The 21,900-nt window shown below is 33.6% G+C and overlaps 1 protein-coding gene across 1 annotated transcript; it reads right to left on the reverse strand.

Moving 5' to 3' along the window:
- Positions 1–992: 992 nt before the first annotated feature.
- Positions 993–20,097, reverse strand: LOC130904037 (cGMP-dependent protein kinase, isozyme 1-like). The gene is made up of 6 exons (XM_057816540.1): positions 19,359–20,097; positions 16,827–16,927; positions 9,366–9,865; positions 8,714–9,262; positions 7,047–7,283; positions 993–4,734 (listed from the first exon to the last, which is right to left on the reverse strand). Exons 1-6 carry the CDS (start codon positions 19,917–19,919, stop codon positions 4,274–4,276), a joined length of 2,409 nt encoding a protein of 802 aa, XP_057672523.1. The 5' UTR covers positions 19,920–20,097; the 3' UTR covers positions 993–4,273.
- Positions 20,098–21,900: the final 1,803 nt, after the last annotated feature.

Raw genomic sequence — 21,900 nt, forward strand, 5'->3', positions numbered from 1 at the left:
AAATCACTCTATATTAACGAAAAAATTTTACTGATACGCGAAATATAACGGTGGAGAAGATAATAATTGATGTTAGCAAAAGCTTTAGATTTAGTCGTTCTATCGCTACAACAATATGGGAAATATGGGAAAGTCTACAAGCAAAGAACAGTAGAAATCTTGAAGAAATCTAAATAGGAAGATATGGAGTAAGCTATACTATCATAGTTTCACCGATAGCGCCGATCGTGAAAGCTATGACGGAGAATTTTGCTGAATAACTTGGTTTAATTTCATTCAATATCAACTATGATAAAAGGAGTGGAGAAGCACGAATTGTTGATACGAATGTTATTCATGATTAAATTAAACATTGTGGTCAAAATGGATATTCTTGATGAAGCAGGAATTTTCTATAAGCTGATTCCAAATAAAGCTGACTCTGAAAGGGAAAAGTGTATGGGAGAAAGATGGAGAAAACCGAGACATAAAATATTATGACCCTTACGAAGAACTAAAAGTTTCAGTTTTATCTACCAAATTTCATTAGAGACGCCAATCACTTGATTCATATGACTCAGTACTTAATGACAATAGTTCTCATGATTACAGCGTCCACAGAAAGAAGTTGAAAATTGTTGGAAACTACTTAAGAAGTAAGACTAACTGGTTTAGAAATACTCGGAATCAAAGCAGATTTACTCATAAAAATTTATTAAAAATCTTCACTAATGGACTTTCGTGAAATAATAAACTGAACAACATTGTAAACTATAAAGAACCACTGAAATTACATTAATTTTTTTACAATCGAGATATACACATAGCAAAGCATGTTTGGTAAGATATATTTATTGAGTGAACTTTAGGAACGAAGGAAAAGGGCGTTGCTGATGCGACTTCGGCTGGAACGCCTCTGCTATTCATAAATTCATAATACATTTATCTCTATAATTTAAATTCATGCATATATTAAGTGAAAATAAGATTAACTAGAAATAAAACACATTGAAAATATGAGATGATTTATTTATTTTTATAAATTTATTACAACTTAGGTTATCTCCGAATAAAATAAATAGTTTTTAATCCAAATATCGATTTCTAGTTAATGTAGATTAATTTCTGTGCTCCAAACAAATCAATTTTAACTCATGCAGTTTGTGAACCATAACAAAGATTTTGAATGTGTTTGAACAAAAAATAAAGCGCTTTATTGGTAAATGTCTTGGTTTAGGAAAATAAGAATTCAATAATTTATAAGTAAAGGAAAAGAAATTATGGATACATTTATTTCATTCCTATGATCCAAAGAAGTATCTGTACTAACCCCTAAGAATGTGGTGTTGTACGGTGCGAGATGTGGAAATGAAACCAAAGAAATTGGTTTCTGGATGGGAATTTAATGTGACTGAAATGAGAAAATAAGAGAAATCATGGGAGGAAAAACCGTAATAATAAACGAAAGCACAACAAACAACAACAGATGTCAAATTAGGAGAATTTTGAAAGCCATGTCAGAAAGAGCCATGAGTACCGAAAGCAGTTAACACGAAGTATATATACAAGGACTCCGAATGTAATATTGTTGCTATTGACAGCTCTGGAAAAAATATTTTGAGACACGTGGACTTCAATAAAAGTTTTCAATTCACTAAAACATCCGATGTTAGTAAATCATAATACAAAAATCAGCACCAAACCATTTTGTTTCAAAAAAATAGATTTAAGCGAAAAGAAATTGAGTTTAGAAGCAATTCATTTTCAATCTTTCCTTGTAAAACTATTAAGAATTATCTCTATGAAAATTTACTGGTAAGAATATATTCAAAAATTGTCAATTGTCAATTGTCATTTATTAACAATTAATGTGTCCAAATTTAGCCCTTCGTTTGTACATTATATATTTTGGGACTGTGTGTACACTAGGTCTTTCATGGAACAGTCAAATTTTTAAGGTTTTATACATATTCGAAAAATTTTAACAAATACTCGCTAAATTCTTGAACTGTCTACTTTATGACCCATATGATTCCAATTTCAAAAGTTGGTAAAAATTCATAAACATAAGAAATCACGAAAAACCGGAATTTGATTAAAAAATTGGAAAATTTACGATAAGCAAATAATTTTGAAGTTTATAGATTTTTCTTACCAGAGGCGTTACACTTTCGAAAAAATATATCGTTGTAGATATTGGCACCAAAAAGTTTGAATACCTGATGAATATTTCCTCGATTTCCTCGATAATTTACAATAAAAAATTTCCTTGTTTCTTTGTTTTTGGTCCAAGCATAAACTGAGCATCTATTTCGTTTTTCTACTTTACCTGTGTTGTAATGGTTTTTCGCTTATTAACTTCGAGGATTTTGCTTATAACGTTTCTGATGATTCTGAATATGGTGATTGGTTTTGCGCGATTTTCTAAATGCGACGTTATAATACTGTGAACTAAGTGAAAGTGAAAAATAACTAGCATATAAGCTATAAAAAAATACCAAAGTACTTAAGCATTTATATGTAACGAGTGATTTTTTTGCCGATATCTTTTTGGCAACACTGTTTTTGACAGATCACGCTGTATACGCCAGTGTTACTGATGACCGTGAAATGTTGATTCATCGCAGTTCACAGCAATTGAGTGTAAAACCTTAAAATACACGACTGGTGCAAGAATTGAAGCCACACGATATCCCACAACGTCTAACATTTGGTGAGTGGGCGCTGGCAAAGTAGGAAGGAGATCATTTTTATTCGAAAAATTGTGTACGGTGACGAAGGTCATTTCTGGTTGAATGGATACGTCAACAAGCAAAATTGCCGCATCTGGAGTGAAGACCAGCCAGAAGCATTGCAAGAGCTACCAATGCATCCCGAAAGTCACTGTTTGGTGTGGATTATGAGCCGGTAGCATCATCGGGTCGTACTTCTTCAAAAGCGACGATGGCCGAAACGTTACAGTGAATGGCGAGCTCTATCGTGTGATGATTGAAGATTTTTTTGGCCAAAATGGAAGAATTGGACATACCTGACATGTGGTTTCAACGATATGGTGCCACTTGCCACACGGCATGCAAAACAATGGTCAAATTGAGAACCACTTTCGATGAACAGTTTATATCACGTTTGGAGCCCGTCAATTGGCCGCATTAAATCGTGTGATTTAATGCTTTTGGACTATTTCTTGTGGGGCCATGTTGAGGCTAATGTCTACATAACAATTGACGCACTAGAAGCCAAAATTGAAGCATTTATTCGTGAAATACCGGCCGATATGTTTGAGAGAGTATGCCAAAATTGGACCTTGCGCATGGGCTAATTAAAGCAGAACCGCGGCCAACATTTGCATAAAATCATCTTCCAACATTAAATTATACTGATCGATCTATCGATTCCAATAAAGATTTCATCAATTTTTCCAAATTTTTCGTGGTTTTTTTTCAAAATCAAATTCTATACCTCTTAAAGAATCACTGATTATTACAACAAAACTGTAAGAAAAAAGAAAAACTAAATTACTTTTGAAATTCTTAGCCACTACTCTCAAAATTTTTTAGAGTGGGTGGGCAAAGTTCCACCTCTATCGATAAAAAAGAAACAGTCGATTCAAATTTCAACTATTCCTTGAAAGACCCAGTGTAAAAGCCACTTTAGAAAAAGTTGTTTTTTAAAGAGGCAAACACAATCAATTGACAAAATATTTACAACTTTGTCTATAAGGATATTAATTTAATAATTACGATTTGTAACGTAAGAACAATTTTCTAATACTCTACTATATAATATTCAGGGCCGGATTAAGATTTATTAGGCCCGAGGCCCCTTTAAGTAATTCGGAAACCCGGAAAAACTAAAAAAATAATATCACTACGTTAGATTTGTGGTATCAACACGTCAAAAATACAGAATGTTTTCCAAATGATGGGGCCCTCTTGGACCTGGGGACCCTGGCTATAGCCCCCCAAAGCCTCTAGCTTAATTCGGCCCTGTTTATATTCGATTTAATTCAATACCGCTCGGACTCCTGGTATCTATACTTCGTGGCAACTAGATTAAAAACTATTTCCAGATAAAATTATACTGTGATGACTAAATAATGTAAATAAAGAGCAGAATTCATAATTCCAAATATTTGAATAACCTATATCAAAATGCCAACAATAGACGGAAGGTAATTCCAGGTGAATGTATCGGTTGATTGACGTACTGACGGTCTCAATATGTGAAACATAACATCACTTTTGAATTAGTCATGTATTAACTTTGAGTTCAGAATATCTTTAAATTCTAAAAATTAAAATTTCTCATCCCAACCCGACAATTCATCGGGGGGATTGTCAGTATCTTTTTTAAAATTATCGAAATATTTAGTATCTGCCGGTCCTGATAATTTTGGTTTAAATGGGGAGGCCACATGTAAATTTGCAAACTTTTGCCAATCCACACCTCCGAACCATTTATGATTTTTTATATCTAAAATACCGTTTTTATGCATTCCCAAACGTTCCGAGGGTACTGGACGACATAATTTTTGTATGAGTTGTCTCGCTTTCAAATTGATATAAGTGGGAAAAGCAGTACTGTCGATTCCAGTTAGAATCATGTTATAAGTTTTCATGTGAGTACTATCATCAGTTCTAAACGGCGTTCTTCCTGTGAGCATCTCGAAAACAAAAACTCCAAATGCCCAATAATCGACGGCTCTGTCATGACCTCTGTTTAAAACAATTTCTGGAGCTACATATTCTGGAGTTCCTGAAAAAAGTCGAATTTATTAACAATGACAAATGTATATTGATGAATAAAGGCCGGTTCGTAAACTTGACTTTCCGTTTTCTATTGCCGTTGACGTTTAAGACCATTCATAGTTGCTGTTTGACGTCGCCGTCTGTCGTTGGTCACTTTCGACATGAACGAATTTGCCTAATGTTTCCAATAAAATTTTTAGGTTAACGGCAGCAACGTCAAGTTTATTAATAGCGTCAATCGACGCCAAACGTCACCCTCGAACGACAACGGCAAATAGAAAATTTATGAATCCGCCTCTAGAAATTATTGTGTGCATTTCTATTACACCATATATAAGTGATTTACCATTTTTTCCGATGTGCAACTGGAATAAAATGGGTGAAGCAGTAGCATGGAATGATTTCCTAGTTTTTACACTTCACACACACCTACACTTACACTTTTTAAGATTAGACGTTTGCAGAAACAATAATAATTTCATACAAATATTCCAAAACAATGAGAAACACTATCGGTGACATAGAACGTTAAATACCCATTAAAAATGACTCTACTTCGGTAGTATTTGGCATAATACACTTGAATCGATTGAGGAAAATCTGGCTTTTGCTAACTAAGTTCGAGAATGGGTTGAAACACTTTCTCTTTACACAATTCCTAATTTCTGGAATACTCACAACTTCTTTTACCGATTATGTCCCGCGCACGTTCAATCGGTTACAAATACGAGAATCTTGGACCAAACAGTGGGAAATTCACTTGAGCTAATAAGTCGCAGTATAGGGAACCTAGGCAAGACAGCGGACCGGGTCTTAATTCTCACCTTCTGGAGAGACATGAAGCCCGTCAATATCACGAAGTGAGGACACGACAGTCAGTAGAATGAGGGTTCGATTGATCGCTCGTAGATCATGTACGTCTAGGCAGAATCGGAATTCTCTACTGAAAATTATAATGTTCCATTCCTGATTTCCCGCAAGTGCTTCTTGAAACTACTTATCCACCTATTGATTTCCCCGTTGTTTCAGACTGGCCGTGGATCAGTATGGGAAAAACCCAACCTCCATATCCATCTTAAATACTTCCAATTTTCCATTCCAATTTCATGTTCTGTAAACAAGTTAATTGCTGTTGATCTTATTGATGAGAAACATTCTTTCGTATCTGATTTGTAACATAAAGTCAAATGTAAGAATCGTCAACTCTCAAAATTGAAGTTTAGCTGTGGTGTCTCAGTATGATTGCAAGTTGTACTTCAAGAAAGAGTTTTTTTGTTAGCTCATATCTGCGTACGAACGCGGATTACGAAACTATGTTCACCGAATTTCAACAACAACAATAATTTCCTAACTCGCCACTACCAAATCCTTCAACAGTGTGGAAGACGTACCATTCTTAAAAAAGGGACTTTGTTTCCGACACTTCGCGTTGTGAACGACCGGAATCTGTAACAACTAACGAAAGTATGGAAATAGTACCGCTGGCGCGGATGGAGCAGTCGAACCAATCTGCAGTGCAGCTATCCGCGTCTTCTCCGCGCACTTCACGAGGATGATTTTGATCGCAGTTTGAGATTTTACGATTGGTACCTCGGACGCAGTTATGATGCTCTGCAGTTCGTGCATTTAATTTTGTAGTCGAATGAAGTAACTTAGGTCAATCAACAATAGTCAATTGCGTGCTCTGGAACAACCAGAATTTTCACATCTTCATCGAAGAAGAATTAAACCTGCCTGGGGCGTGTATGTGGGTAGATATCCAAGCGAGAGGTCTCGTGAGTCCGTACGTTTTTAAGAGTCATGTCACTGGTTAAAGTTATCTGAAAATGCTCGAAGATTTACGTGGGCAAATGGAAAACGATCCAACGCGATGAAGCTTCGCCGCATTACACGTTATATGTGCGGGAGTACCTTAATGTTCATTTTGGAGAATGTATAGGCAGACGAGAATTCGTTGAGTGGCCTGTGGTCATGTGATCTGACACCCTGTGATTTGTTCCTGTAGGGCCTTCTCCAGAAACGCGTTTTTTCAAGAGGACTGAAGAAGAATTTGAAACTCTTCGCCGGACCTGCCTCCTTTTGTTTTCTTAATGCAAATTTGTCTGTGTAGGTATCGGAAAAAGTTTAATACTAAACTAATAATTAAATTTAGTTTATAGTTCTTCGCACGAAGAATTGATAATACACAATAACTAAATATAGTCACGAAAATTGCATTAGATTTATTATTGTTAAAAAATAATTGAGCGGATGATTTAGAATAGCAGTAGTTTGGTAAAATAATGCCAAAGTGCAGCAACATATAAGACTTTAACTAACCTGCAAAAGTATATGTTTTTCCCACACCTACAATCTTCTTTGAAAATCCGAAATCGGTCAACTTAATATAACCATTCGCAGCTATAAGTAAATTTTCTGGTTTAAGATCGCGATAAATAATACCTCGTTGATGTAGGTACTCAAAAGCTAGTAGAACGCATGCACATATAAACATGGCGTCTTTTTCATCGAATCGCCTATTTTTGTGCCTCTGTAACAAACTCCACAAGTCACCACCTAAAAGGTTAAATATACATCGATATTAACAAATATCTGTTCTATTGATTCGTCGCTAAGAGTATTTTTTAGGGAGAACTTAGATGAAGCAATAAATACTAAAACCGATGTTAGAAGTCTTCTCCGTAAAGTTATTTTGATGTTGCGTTACTAATTGATGCGAAGTTTGTGATAAAATAATCACTGTTTGATGAATCTGTTAAATCTGAAATTTAGTTATAGTTATACATATATTACAACTAATATCTGTTTTTAGCGCAATTTTTTCCAAAAAAAATGAGCTATCACTACCGTCCGTTTGTAGCAGCCATATAACTTCAAAGGAAGCACGTAAAGATCTTTCAACTTCTGTATGGCGGTAGATGTGCCGAAACGAGAGAAATTTTTGGAATTGTTAGGAAAAAATTAATCAAATCATCCAAAATGTTATCCTATTGATCTGATTGATCAAATAATCTCAAATGACTTGAATATTTGAGGTCATTTTTAACATGCCTATATTAGCTTCATCTTTAAGTGGATTTGTTTGTTTGTTTTGTGAGATTGTTTGTTTGTACCTTTCCTTTGGACTAATAGCAAGTGTCTTATTTAATAAAAATTTCGTTTGACAGAGGATTCAAACCTCCGGTCTCCGTGTTGGAAATCAAGTACTTCGAAAACCTTACCATCTACACCGTTATGGCTCGATACAAGTTTCGACGAGCTCTAGGTATATAAGCAGCGAAGCCATTATACGAGGGTGAAATAAATATAATTAAAAAACAAAAAAATACAATTTCAAAGCACATCAAGCTAAAAAGTAAAAAATAATTTTTAAAATAAGATTAAAACAATAATAAATGTAAACTACTAGTATTATTGTCAAAAAAGCGTGGAGATATTTGTTTCATATTTCTCGTACATCGAGCCCCCGAAGCTTTTTTCACAATAATACTAATATTTTTATTCAATACTATTTTAAGCTTATATTAAAAATTATTTTTAACTTCTTAGTTTGATGTGCTTTAAAAACGAGTTTTTTAGTTTTATTTTAAAGTATATTTATTCATTTCATAAATCAATTATTATGATAATCGTCAAGAAATAATGAGGTCGAAATTATTCAATAAATGGAATTGTTGATATTTTTCTTGTTGCAATGTAAAAAATATATTACGATAGGCTAATCGTATAGTAAAAATATTTAGACTTTTTATGGTGATAAGTTCAATTTCGTTCACTTAAGCTATTGATATTCTCTCAAAATATTTTCATCCTCAAAATTTGTTATAGCTCATTAAAAACGAAACATTTCCTTTATATATTAAAATATTGTCATCAACTTGGGGGATATGTACCCTTGGAATTCCTTACTATTATATAACAAATACCGTTCCAATTCTAAGCAAAATTTAATGGTAAATGCTAAAACATCCCGAATTGATACATACCTAAACAAGCTTCCATCAAAAAATAAACATACTTCCTATCCTTGTAAGTTCTATACAATCTAACAATAAAAGGCGATCTGCTACTCATTTGAATAACCTTTTCGTTGAAAACATGTTCTTGTTGGCACTGCTGAACAATTTCAATTTTCTTTAAATATTTCAGAGCAAATACAATATTGTCATTTTGCACATGCTGCACTAATTCTACTCTACCAAATCCACCAACTCCAATTGTTTTCTTTATTTTCAGATCTCTCAAATCGATTTCATCAAATTCAGCATTGACAGAATGTATTGAATCTTTAGGTTTATCGGACACTCTGATATATTTGAACTTCTTAACCTCTCCAAAATGAGCTATGAATTCTTGTCTTGTTAGAGTTAAGCATTCAACTCCTGGAGCATTTGCTGTAACTGTTGCTTTCCTGCAATCCTCTTCTAAAAGAGCCAGCTCTCCGAAACAATCACCTTTTTTATATACGCCTACAATTCCATCTTTTTCCGTGGTTATTGTTACTGTTCCTGCTCTGATAATGAAGAATTTGTCACCTAAAAAATTCAATCGAATCAAAGATTATGTTTTTTTACAACGTTCCAGAAAAAAATAGTCAAAGTTAATGGTAGCAGTGGAATAATTATCGTTGGTACTTACCTCTGTCGCCTTGCTTCACAATTTTCTCACCAGAATTATAAAATTCAGACTTAAGTAACGTAGAAACTACTTGTAACGCTTCTTTTCCTACTACATTCAGTATTTCATTATTCATTAAAAACTCTTGTATTTCATCTTCTTGCTTTATGGCGTGCCTAATCTTTATTTGTTGATATACTGTATTATCAAGAACCCAAACTCGTCCAGCAGTCGCTGCTTTGATAGTTGCTAATCTTCTGCTATTATGTAAAATAGATATCTCACCAAACACTCTGACATCATTAAATTCGTCAACCAATTTACCCTTGATAATGATCTGGAAGGTGCCGCTAGCTGAAATATACATGTGCTTGCCCTTATCTCCTTGATTAATAATTGTCTCTTTAGCTGAAACTTCTCTATTGTACATTGCAGATATTACTTCATCTAAATGTTCTTTAGAAATTATTTTATAAAGAAACTCGTTCTTCTCTATTGCTTTTCGTATAAGTTCTGCATCACTGGAATAAAAAATGATTTTCATGAATAATGAATTTTTCAATAATAATAATAAAAACTGTAAGTGCGAATAACAATAAGAAGAATAGTTTTATCGTTTTATGGAGCAACAAACAGTGAAAGAAACATATATACACGATGCAATGAACATGGAATATGAAATTAGCTAATTCAACAACGTTGTGAAGAAAAATGTGAAAAAATATAAATAATGGGAATTTCAATGGAGTATTTCAAAACGAAGGAAATGGTTAGCAGTATTGAATGACCTCAATTATTTACATTTAAGCTGTTACAGAAAGTTTCTCATATATAATGTTGGTTTTCTTCCTTTATTGTTAAGATATTATTGGAAACAACACTTCAAAGCAACCGTGACAGTAAAGAAAATATGTGAAATTGAAGAGGAAGACACAATCAATGAGCGAACGGTATAGCGTTGGACTTTCTAAAGATATCATGTATCGCCATTTGAAATCATTAACCATAACTCAAAAATGGAGTGACTAACTAAGAAAAACACCAAAAATCGATTTTATTCATCAATTGATGTCCTTCAAGAGCAATACAATCATTCTAACGCTGCTTTAACTTCTCGATATCATGCTTTTAGGAGAATTTGTCTTTTGCCTCAAAATTTCAGCAATTGTTTCTTCATTTGTGCTGAATTTTTTACCGGCAAGCATTTTTTTGAGATCCGCGAATAGTCAGTAGTCACTGGGGGCCAGATCTAGACTTTACTGTGGAAGAGGATACAATTCGAAGTGTGATTCGTTCAATTTAACAATCGTTGCCATTTACTTGTGAATCTGTTCATTGTCTTAGTGGTTTTTTCTTCGACATATGAAGCAGCTTTACCTTGATTTTTGCATTCAAACAATCCAACAACTCTATGTAGTATTCGCTATTGATTCCATACGCATCCCAAAATACTGAAGCCATAACCTTTCCATCTGATTGCCTTTGGACGCTTCGGACGCGATTCGCTGGCTGTAATCCACTCGATGATGATCGTTTTGATTCCGGAGTGATGTGATGGGTTCATTTTCCACCCATTGTCACATATCGATGCAAAAAATCTGATTTATTACGTGTAAACATGGCCAAAAACTGCTCTGAATCATCAACACGTTGTTGTTTTTGATCGACTATGAGTAAACGCAGCACCCACTTTGAAAAAAAGCTTTCTCATGGTGAAATATTCATGCATAATTGTAAACATACTGCCCTCTGACTACTTTGCGTCCTCAGCTATCTCACGCAATTCCAATTTACTATATATAACCAATTTGTGGACAATTGGACGACCAGAACATTCACCATCATCGGTGTCTGTACGACCACGTTTAAATTCAGTAAGCCAATAACAAATTGTTCTTTCGGATGCTGCAGAGTTTGGATAACACTTTTGAAGCCATTGTTGAGTTTGTGCGGTATTTTTGTAATAAAAATGTAGTTATCTAAACAGTTCGAATATGGAAAAGTGGTTATACAAAGGACAGTTACCAAAGCCCGTCACAAAGAAATGTCGATTCGAGCAGTAACTCCTTTTAGGTATCTGGTGGAAATATGAAGGATTAGTGTATTTCAAAATCCTTCCAGATGGTCGAGCAGTTAATGCCAAGGTAAATAGTGGACAGCTGACAAGCCGCTTATTGAAAAACCCAAAACTACCGGATAGCGTGTATCGTAGTAAATGTGCGCGTCGCCTATCTGCCTTATCCTGCTATTATCCTGTCTACCAATTTGTCTACCGATTTGATTTTGATGTCCTGTTTTGGGTTGTGAATATTAGTATTCATATTAGTCAAGAATATATTGTTTGAGCGATATGGATATGAATAATTTTATGCGAAAAACTATTCAACACATTCAAGTGATGTCGATTACATAATGTCGAAAATCCAACAGAAAATGCTGCATTTTGGGCACAAAGCGAAAAAATCGATAGCATTTTGTCGAAATAAAATAAATCGATTTTCACGTGAAACCTGTGTCGAAGTTCATCTTATATTAATCTATATATTACAATTATTACAGCTCTATTAAATTATTAGAATCGCTGAGAATTTTTGAAAAGGGATACTACTTAAATCAACCACCAACAATATTGTTTCTAGATTCAACATTAATTTTAATAATTGCAAAAACTGTATATTAGAGATTGATTTGATTTTGTAGTATAGTTAAAATAGAAGGTTGTTACATTTCGAATCAGTATGCATTTTGTTCAATTTCTTCTTATTATTTCTCTTGTCTTAAAACTTAGTTTTGTTTCTTCTACTATTCAGTTTCTTGAGAAGTAGGTGTCCAGATTTCGTGTCATCTATTGGGAGGTGTCTTTGAAGTTGGTTTTTCATCCTTTGCCCATTTAGTCCATGGATTTTCCATCATTCTGTTCTCTCCAATATCACACAATTTCATCAGAATTATTATTGACGCTGCAGATAGAAAATTGAGACGTAATCGAGAACAAAAGGTGAGGGATCATTTTTATAAAGCTATGTAAAAGTCGTTAAAAAAATTTAGCATAAACAGTTTGACATCTTGGTGATTATATGTTATTACACTTATTTACAAAAATTAATCGAACCCATGATACGTTTATTTCAAGAAACTGTATCTAGAAAACTATAGTTTTCCTACTATATTTGGAAGTGAAAATTATAAATAATTATACTCATTAAAAAATTGTATTTGTATTTCATAATCTGGATTAACAGAGTATTTAAATTGTTTTCAAGTTGTTTAAGTATTAAATCACGTACCGTTTAACAAATAGTTTAATCTTATTTTGGAAACACTTTTAGATGAAAAAGTGATTGATTATTTGAATATTGTTATCTGCACCTCTCAGTTTTTTGTGATTTCTACATTTTATGACAATTGTATAATGGTATTTCATAGAGGGGTATATTTATAACTAATCATAATTTTTTTCTCACCTTAAAGTACCAAAAATTCAATAATAATAATAATAAAACAAAAGATTTTATCAAAGAATTTAATAGAAAGAATGTTTAAACAATAGCTAATATTCTGTGTCACCCCCTTTGCAAGTATCCCAGCAGCAATAAATTATGATTTAATTAATTGCTTTTTGTAACTGACCCCAGGTATACTCTATGGGAGTCAGTTCTGGCGATCTGAGTGGAAGAGGTAGATGTAGAAAACTTTGATTTTCTATTTCCTCAAACACTGCAGCTTGATGCATTTTCATTAACAAAAATGAACTTGGTGCCTTTTGCGGCAAGAAATTGTACCACTATGTAGGCTATTACTTAATCGCTATATAGATGTCCTCTAATGTTAACATCCATTTGAATCAATTCAGTACAGCCAATAAAACAAATTACTTTCCAGACTCTCCTCGAAAGGGGTTAAATTCTTGAAGGACTTCTACGAGCCGTAAGTCCCAGTTAACGATCATCAATAGCAGTTATTTATCTAGGTTTTCCAGTTCTTGGTCTTTCGGAAACAGTTCTAGCTTCCTGATACCGAGTAAGCAAACTTGAAATGACATTCATTCAATTCAATAGCTGCGAGAAAACCCTTTGATAGTTAATTGTTTTCTTAGCATTATTAAAATTAACCGTGCATCACTGCAATATATTTATAATAACAAAAATAAGCAATTCTGAATTCATGTTTCTTCTCACAGATCAAAAAAATTTAATAAAAAAGTTCCTGGAGAGCAATAAACTCATTAATTTTTTCTCTGATAACAGCAAACATGAAAACACGGTGATTCGGAAATATTTTTACTTTTTGAATAAGTTCACAGCTACACCATCTTGTGCAATAGTTTTTCACTATAATTGAACAGATTAATTAATTTTGTAACCAATGAAGATATAAAAAATGTTTTACAAAATCAACTGTTCTATTATTTCTTTCAAGCTGATTTCATAAAATGAATCTGTTTTATTTATACTTCTATTTAATAGGTTAAGTATAATTTTAAGATACTTTTCTCTAAACGTTGCTTCAGATTGTTTTTGCAGCACCGTATGGCTTAAATTTAAATATTTTATTTTAAACAAGTTGACTCAAATATATAAAATCTTATCACTATATATTGATAAATTTTATCAACAATTATTTACAGTTTTATTATTAACAATTGTAACGTTTTATTGAATAATCTCATAGGCTTATATTTTCATTAACGTCTTATAATATTTTTGTAGCCAAAAAAAACAATACAAGTAAAAAAAATTCATAGAGAACCAATATTTTTTATCGTCAACTAGAATAAAATAAACCACGAACTATTCATTCCAAAATGAATAAAACTATTTACGTATCTTCCATATTTAATAAGTTCTAGTAGAATACGATATAATCGGTTACAATCTTCGAATGAAACATTCCTTTTTTGTTCCTAACACGCGAACATAACAACAATGAAAATCAAGTCGAACCAAACTTCTACACCAACATAGAACTCAAATAAGGAGATTCGTTTACCATCACATTATAATGAAAAGTATGCTGTACCAGTATAAACATAGCAAGGTCACTAAAAACAAGGATAACATAAGAAAACCTACTCGATGGTGGATGCTCTGCATCAATTTATGCAAGGCATCATGTATTAAATATTCCTCAGTTATCTGTTCTAAGCAAATATCCATGAAAAGACACTGCAAAGTATCAGCTAAATTTTGTCCGTCTCCTCGCAATCTGAAAACGTAAAACGATAATCCTTGGAAAGGAAGCTTATCGTCTTGTTTCAAATTTGGAAGCACCTTTTTTTCCAAACTTTCTCTGATATATTCAAATGATTCCGCATTATTATAGACGCAAAAGCTACCGTGGGGTATAAAATCGGTAATTCTAAATGAACTGTGGACTAAGCTAAAATCCCCATTTATAACTATGCAATATAAATTGTTAAATTGGTAATCTATTTCGTATTTATCATCATCGCATTGTTTCCTTATTTTAACCGCCAAATTTTTTGCCGAATTTTTCAATCTTAATATAAGTAGATTAAGTTGATTATTTTCAGAGCCAATGAGCCATTGATTGCTGTTATTCCAACAGGTTTTTGTCGCTAGAATGTGTTCTAATGAAGAATCTTGACAATTTGGAAACGCAGGACAATATAAATTTAATAGGAAAGTGTATAAAACATAAATGTTGGAATAGAGTGAATTTTCTATCTTGATCAAATCTATCTAATATCTTATACCTAAAGTCTTCTTGTAGAACATCTGTTTATCTTTAATATCGTCTTGAGTTATTGTGCGATACTTTTAAAATGATAAAATAGATCAGCATGTGCTAATAAGAGTTCTTGAAAGTTGTGCTTGGCATTTTATATAATCTCCCTTTGATGTGTGTCGTAAATTTTTTGGCAGTCATGTTTCAGGTAAAGCCTCAAAGCATTCTCTTCCCATAAACAGTACCCCAACTTCAGACAGGTGTTTACCGGTAGTAACATAACCTGTATCTTCTAATAACTGTTTGTATTGCTTTTTCTTACTGCAAGATGTTGACACAATTTTATAAAACTGTTTCTGCATCGCTTGTATCTAATACGTCGAAAGGTATTCTTGTTTCTTCGTTGTCCTCTAAACATTCCGACCACGATAAATCTTTCGGTCGTTCGAAAAAGTATTGTGTGCATATGTATTGTGAAAAAAATGTGTTATAAGATATTGTTGTGAAAAATTTGGATGTGTTTTAAAAGATATTGTTGTATAGAAGGCCAAACCATATCAGCTAAGTGTTAAATATGTCTTCTGAATAATCTCTGCGCTCCTTCCAAACCGAATAATTGCACAAAATGAATCCACTATTCATATGAATTGAGTTTTCATTCATTCTAACGAGCGAACATAACAAAAACGAAGATAGGGTCGAACCAAAAGCTTCGACACCAACATGGGACTCAAACAAGGAGATTCCATCACATTATAATGAAGAGTATGCTGTACCAGTATAAACTCAGCCACGGCTTTCTTAGAAACCACAAACACAGTGAAACTAAATTTATGAAAATGACTACATCACAAATAATGATAATATTGTGTCTATCAAGATCGACACCGACGAAGGACAGAATTTAGATGCATGTTGTTGAAAGAAAATAAGCAGTAAGGAATACATTAGATGAAATAATAAATTTTGAAAATATCTCCAGAAAGACAAAGCTACAGCATTAAGTCAACAGTAAGCTCGAAATAAAAGGCAGGACAATTTCTTTCATAGGACTACTACCTTCCATTCAGGTTTTCCAAAAAGCCATCGAGTAATAATAATAAGACCCCAGGTCTAAAACAATCGAATAGATTTCTTTCCTATTCCACCAATTGGTACAAAAAGGCCCTTTCAAAAAACCACCGAACACTTCCTTCGTGAGTGCGAGGCAATCCATAAACAAAAACTGCGATACTTAAACTCAAGCTTTTAAAAGCCAGAAGAAGTAAGCCGCATAGCCCCCTGACAGGTAGCTCAATTTGCAAAGTCGTTGCTGCCTGACTGGTTAACAGTCCGGGGTACCCATTAGATCAAAAGGTCAAAGCGTTAGCGAGGTAAATTGACGCACTAACTCATCTAATGTAAGCTCGAAATATGAATACTAATGATATGGAACAGCAAAATATTAAGATCGAACGAAATAGGGTACCTTACAGATAATGCCAGATTTTAGAACAGCAGAAAAAAATGTTGGTTTACCTAAGATCTAAGAGAGAGAGAGGAAGAGGGGGAGAGGGAGGAACAAGGAATAAGATAATAGATAAACAGGCAATTACTTCCAAGCCATGGACTTAATAGACTTACGTATATATATAAAACCAGCACAATCAATTTCTTTGACTACACTAATTGTTGGTCTACAAAAGAAAACTAAAACGAAATAAAAAACATATAACAAGTTGAAGCAATCGTTTAAAGTTTCTCCTAAAAAAAGACTAAAAAGATAAAAATTGTCTGATAATGACATGCACTTACTGTGGATCTTTCATGTAAACAGGAAGTTTTTCGTCCAAATTTGCATCGATACGAACTGCGATACCTTCTCTTCTTTGTTCATCATTCTCAACACTGGATGCCTGTAAATACCAATTTTGAGATTTTTAATGTAAATAAACTTAAATTGATTTCAAATGATTTACTAAAGATGGAATTTTAGATGAAATAATATGAATAAAGATCAAAATCAGGTTCCAGCAAACATGCTGAATAATCCGATGTCTGTGATATTCCACAAGGAGATTCATGGAGCCTTCTCTGCAATATAAATAATGAAAATTGAGCAGCAATGTGAAGGATACAGAATAGTGGAATAGAATCACCATTCTTTGCTTGTTACGCTGCTGACGCCATACTGGTAGGTGAGAATGAAGGCAAAAAGGCAAAAATTATTAGGAATTTAGGAATCGTAGTACCAGACTATGGTGACCCTGAGGTGGATATCAAGGAACAGACAACGTAGACAATAAGAAAAGCATGTTTTTAATTACCTTGTATGAAGAAATAAGAATAGAAAGCAGACAATTGTAAGACCAACTACTGGAAACCCCTCAGAAAGAGAAGTGAGAACATAGAAGAAAATGCAAGGTGGAAACCATTGATGACTGGATGTTGGGGGAAAAAGAAGTAGAGAAAGAGCATATTAGTAGGATGGATGGAGAATTACACGCGACGATACAACATTATGACGTAGAAGCTTACGATGCGATAGTGCAATAATTGAGCAGTGCAACAAGCAGAAGGAAATAGAAGAACTTGATTTAATAAAGAAGTAGATATTTGTAATGAATATTAGATATTTGTATATTATCATCACGCTCCGAAACGGAATACATCCTAAAAACATTGGATTGTTTGTATAGTGGATTACACCTCATTCACGAAGTGGAAATCTACAGAAATTAATCAACCGGAAGACGAAAAGTGCTATGACTGACAAGCTTGAGGAAATAGTTCAGCCAATCATCGGTACAGTTGCTCTGATGGCTATTAGTAAGATAAATATAGTCAATCCGATATAATAAAACAGAGAATAATAGGGAATTATCTGATAAGTACGCAGGCGCTGTTAATAAAGTTAATCCCGTCTTTTAATAAACGAAGACATTTTTAAATTTACGGCTATGTCCAAATCCAAAAGATTCGCTATGCGGACGATATTCTGTTTTTAAAGGAAATCGTTTCTAATAACCTCATAGTTAACCCTCATAATTGGAAGGTTATTAAAAACAATTTGGATGCTCTTTTTGAATAATTTTTATGTTAAAATAGTGTACTGTTACCTATTATCAAAAAATAGTTTGACGTGCCTATTAGAAAAAATGATCTTTTGGTAGGTATGCTAATGATGGATTTGTAAAATAGGTATAAAAGGTGTAAGATTATAGAGCGCATTTTAAATAAGTCATTAGTATATTATACGAGAAACTTCAATTTAATTTTTATATATCAAGTAAAAAATATATAAATTGAAGTTAAAGCGAATAAATAAAATCGCCATCATTCCGATAATTCCCTAATATCAACAGAGCCAGGCCTTACATAAAAATAATTGAGAGATTGCAGCAGACAACTTGCAGTTTTTAACGCGCATCCAGGGGAGGTCATGGGGGTCGAGACCCCCCTAAACCCTGATTAATTAACTTGGTTTTTTGTTTCTTATAAAAGGGCGTAAGTAAAAGTACGAATTATTTTACACCGTAGATAAAGGGAGCCAATACCCCCAAATATTTCGAATATCAAAACAATACCTAATAAAACAAAAATAAAATGTTAAAAAAATTCAAGACTAATAAGTAGAAGAAACTGACATAAACTAATTAGTATGAATGGAATCAAACTAATCGAAAAAATAACCGGGAGTCGGTCTAGTGCTCTATGGGTAAATGGTAAATGGTCTAGTCGAAAAAATCAAGTGTACGTAAAAGAACTAGTAAACTTAAGAATCGACTCACTCGAAGTTCTTTTGGAATCGTTCAAAAGAACGCTCTTCTAGATGAACGATTCAAAAGAATCCATTTTCGATTCACTTGCTTATCTCTAGCCCCTCTACGGGACTCAGTCGCACCTCGGTATTCAAGGTCCTACTCTCGAGTAGTTATATTTTGTGGGCAAAAGGCTTAAAATGCCATGTATTTGGGGGAGGACTCGTCCTAATACTAATAACCCCCCCTTTGTCAAGACCCTGGATCCACCCTTGACAAAAGGTCAGTTTTCGTAAGGTGGCAAGTGGGAAAATAAGCATTCAATAAATTTTTTTGATCATGTTAAGCAAAAGAAATGTTGAGCCAACATTTCGTCGATACTTGTTCTTACGAGTTAACAGATGCTGCTTAAAGAAGTTGTTCGATATCTGAGAAATATTTAACACAGTCCGAATAGGCTATACACTACAAACAAGAACTATGCTAAACTATCAATAATGATCACCAGTTTGTTCTCAGAATACACAAAATTTGTTTGCTCTTCGTGATCACTAATTTTAATAAAAGTATTAATATGAAAACTCACTGATATACTTCCTGATGCTATATTTTCATTTTGATCTGAAGAAGAAATATCGATTTCGGATGCATTTGACTTCCTTGTATCAACTTGTTGATCGAATACTTGTGGAGGAGGTGGAGCTTTATGTTTCTTGGAATTATTTGGTTTCCCACTTTTTGGCTTAGGTTCTACGGCAGAAGTGTCCAAATCTGGGGTTGATGAGCGTTGATCTTTCGTATCGATTGATTTTAAAGAAACTCTTTCAGTAGATGATTTGGAAATACTATTTCTATCTGGATTCAAAGAATCTTCATCTTCTGAATTTGATAACTGGAGGTTTGGGTTTACCACTGAATTGCTATCGTTTGGTTGAGGCGTAACATTTGGAGGACCTCCATTAGCTAAAATTTTCGTTTTGTTCACATCTATTAGTCCGTCTTCTTGGTCTCCATCTGTGATAGGCTTAATTTTTATGTTGATTATTTCATGTTGATTTTCATCTCGCGTTTTATATTGGCCTTTAGAAATTGAGTTTATCACTAAAGTTTCATTGAAGCCACGACGCCTGCACAAACAAAACACCATTTTATTACGAAATTGTTCAAATAATACCTTTCTTGTGACAACTAAATTTCTACAATTTTATTTGTTTCATTAGATAAGATAATACACTTCATCATTAGTATATATGTTCGCTAGGAGAATATTGCGAATGTTATCATCAGCAGAATTGAAAATTATCATTTGAGACATTTTAAACAATGACGTACTTTAAATATTACCAATAGAAATTGTTAATATTGATATTGATAATCTATATATAATCTATGATTAGACTTGTGATAACGAAATCCTCAGTAATCAAAGATTAGTATTTAAAAATTTGATAACTGCCTACTGTTTTCCATAATATCTTATCCACATTAAAATGAAACACTTGCAGTATACATTGTTTTGAAAAATATTAATCAAAATCGGTCTATACACCATTTTTTCATTCATACTTGATTCCACAATCAGAATTGCAAAATTATTTTCTTCTGTAATCTTACCACACTGTAATTGATGGATGAATGAAAATGAATTAGGCTTTCAAAGGTCACCTTAAGTAGAATGAAATATAAAAAATCTCGAAAGTATGTCTAGTTCATCAATGACGTATTCGTTTTCAAACTTGTTATTGATAGAAAGAAAAGTTCAGGAAGGATGCACATGCAATAGTATAACCCAGTTTTTAAATCTTCTTTCGTCCATTATCGAATTAGCAAACGATCATTCTCCCGATCTTCTCTGATCCTGATGATTGACCATCCTTCGTTGACTACTATAGTTCTTGAAACTACAACTTCCTCATATTCCGCCATGTTGCAATGGGAATAGTCTACTGGATACGGCCGTTTAGAGAAGGTGACCACAGTAGTAAGAGGCAAAGTTATGATTCTTTGTCTGTGCTACCACCTTGTAGTCTACCAGTTATATTTTTCTCTTTGACTGGAGCTTACGGTTTGCGGACCTAGGAGGCTCACAACAATTACATAAATGCCCTAGCCTACCAAAATTCAGAGGTCTGATCTTTTTTAGCTTCTTGTGAACCTTACCTTTTATCAAAGTCCAGTTCATTCGTCACTTTTTTCTTGTATAATTGCATCCCTGTTAAATCCCGAGCCATTCGTGGCTGCATCATATTCAAGAGCAACAGTCAAGGCATCTATTAAAGTTTTTGGATGGGCTAAACGAGGTCTCCACTGGATATCGTGTTAACATGGGCCCTTAATAAATGCCTGGGTGTTGAAACATTCCATCATGTTCTCTGGTACTGATAGATAGGGAATGTCTACTTCATACCTGGAACGGTTTCTGCCTTCGGTTCTTCAGTTGAAATTAATACAAATGCTGTAACTATTCGTGTCCATATCGCAAGTTAATCTCTTCTTCAGCTACTCGAAGTCATCAGTTTTTTTCAAAAAGTATCGTCTGGAATACATTAAAGTGTTTCCTTGTAGTGTGATAGTTACGTTCATTGGTTTTTCTTTATCGAACCAATTAATCAATTTAACGGACGCTTCCAATTGTTTAACGTAATTTGTCTATAACGTCTTACCGTCAAACGTTGAAGCCTTGACTCGGACAAAACTGCCAATATCTTTGGTGGATTGTACGATATTATATGTTTAATCTTCTTTTCTTCTGCTGGAGTGTTTTGTGCTCTTAAATCTGCAATCTTTTTCTCTGACTCCTTGGTTTTCTCGTCCATCGTTGTCATATTATTCTCGATAACTCTTTCTATTTCATATTTGTTCTCTCATTCTCGACATCCGATTCTGGATATTATATTTTACTTTCTACTTCAGTGGCAATATCAATACATTCTTGTACACTGGAAGTCGAAATACTTTCCTTCTTGATCAAAATATCATCCCACATAGTCGGAAACTTCTCAACTATTTTAGTAGAAATCGACAAGATTAAGGTGGAAGCCTCGTCCTTGGAGAGAAAAGTCTCTAGATCAAAGCTGTCACATACTATTGCCACTTGAGCTTTTCTACTAATTTATTCTTCTTATCAG

The sequence above is a fragment of the Diorhabda carinulata genome, chromosome 2, assembly GCF_026250575.1.
Source record: "Diorhabda carinulata isolate Delta chromosome 2, icDioCari1.1, whole genome shotgun sequence".
Taxonomy (NCBI): Eukaryota; Metazoa; Arthropoda; class Insecta; order Coleoptera; family Chrysomelidae; genus Diorhabda; species Diorhabda carinulata.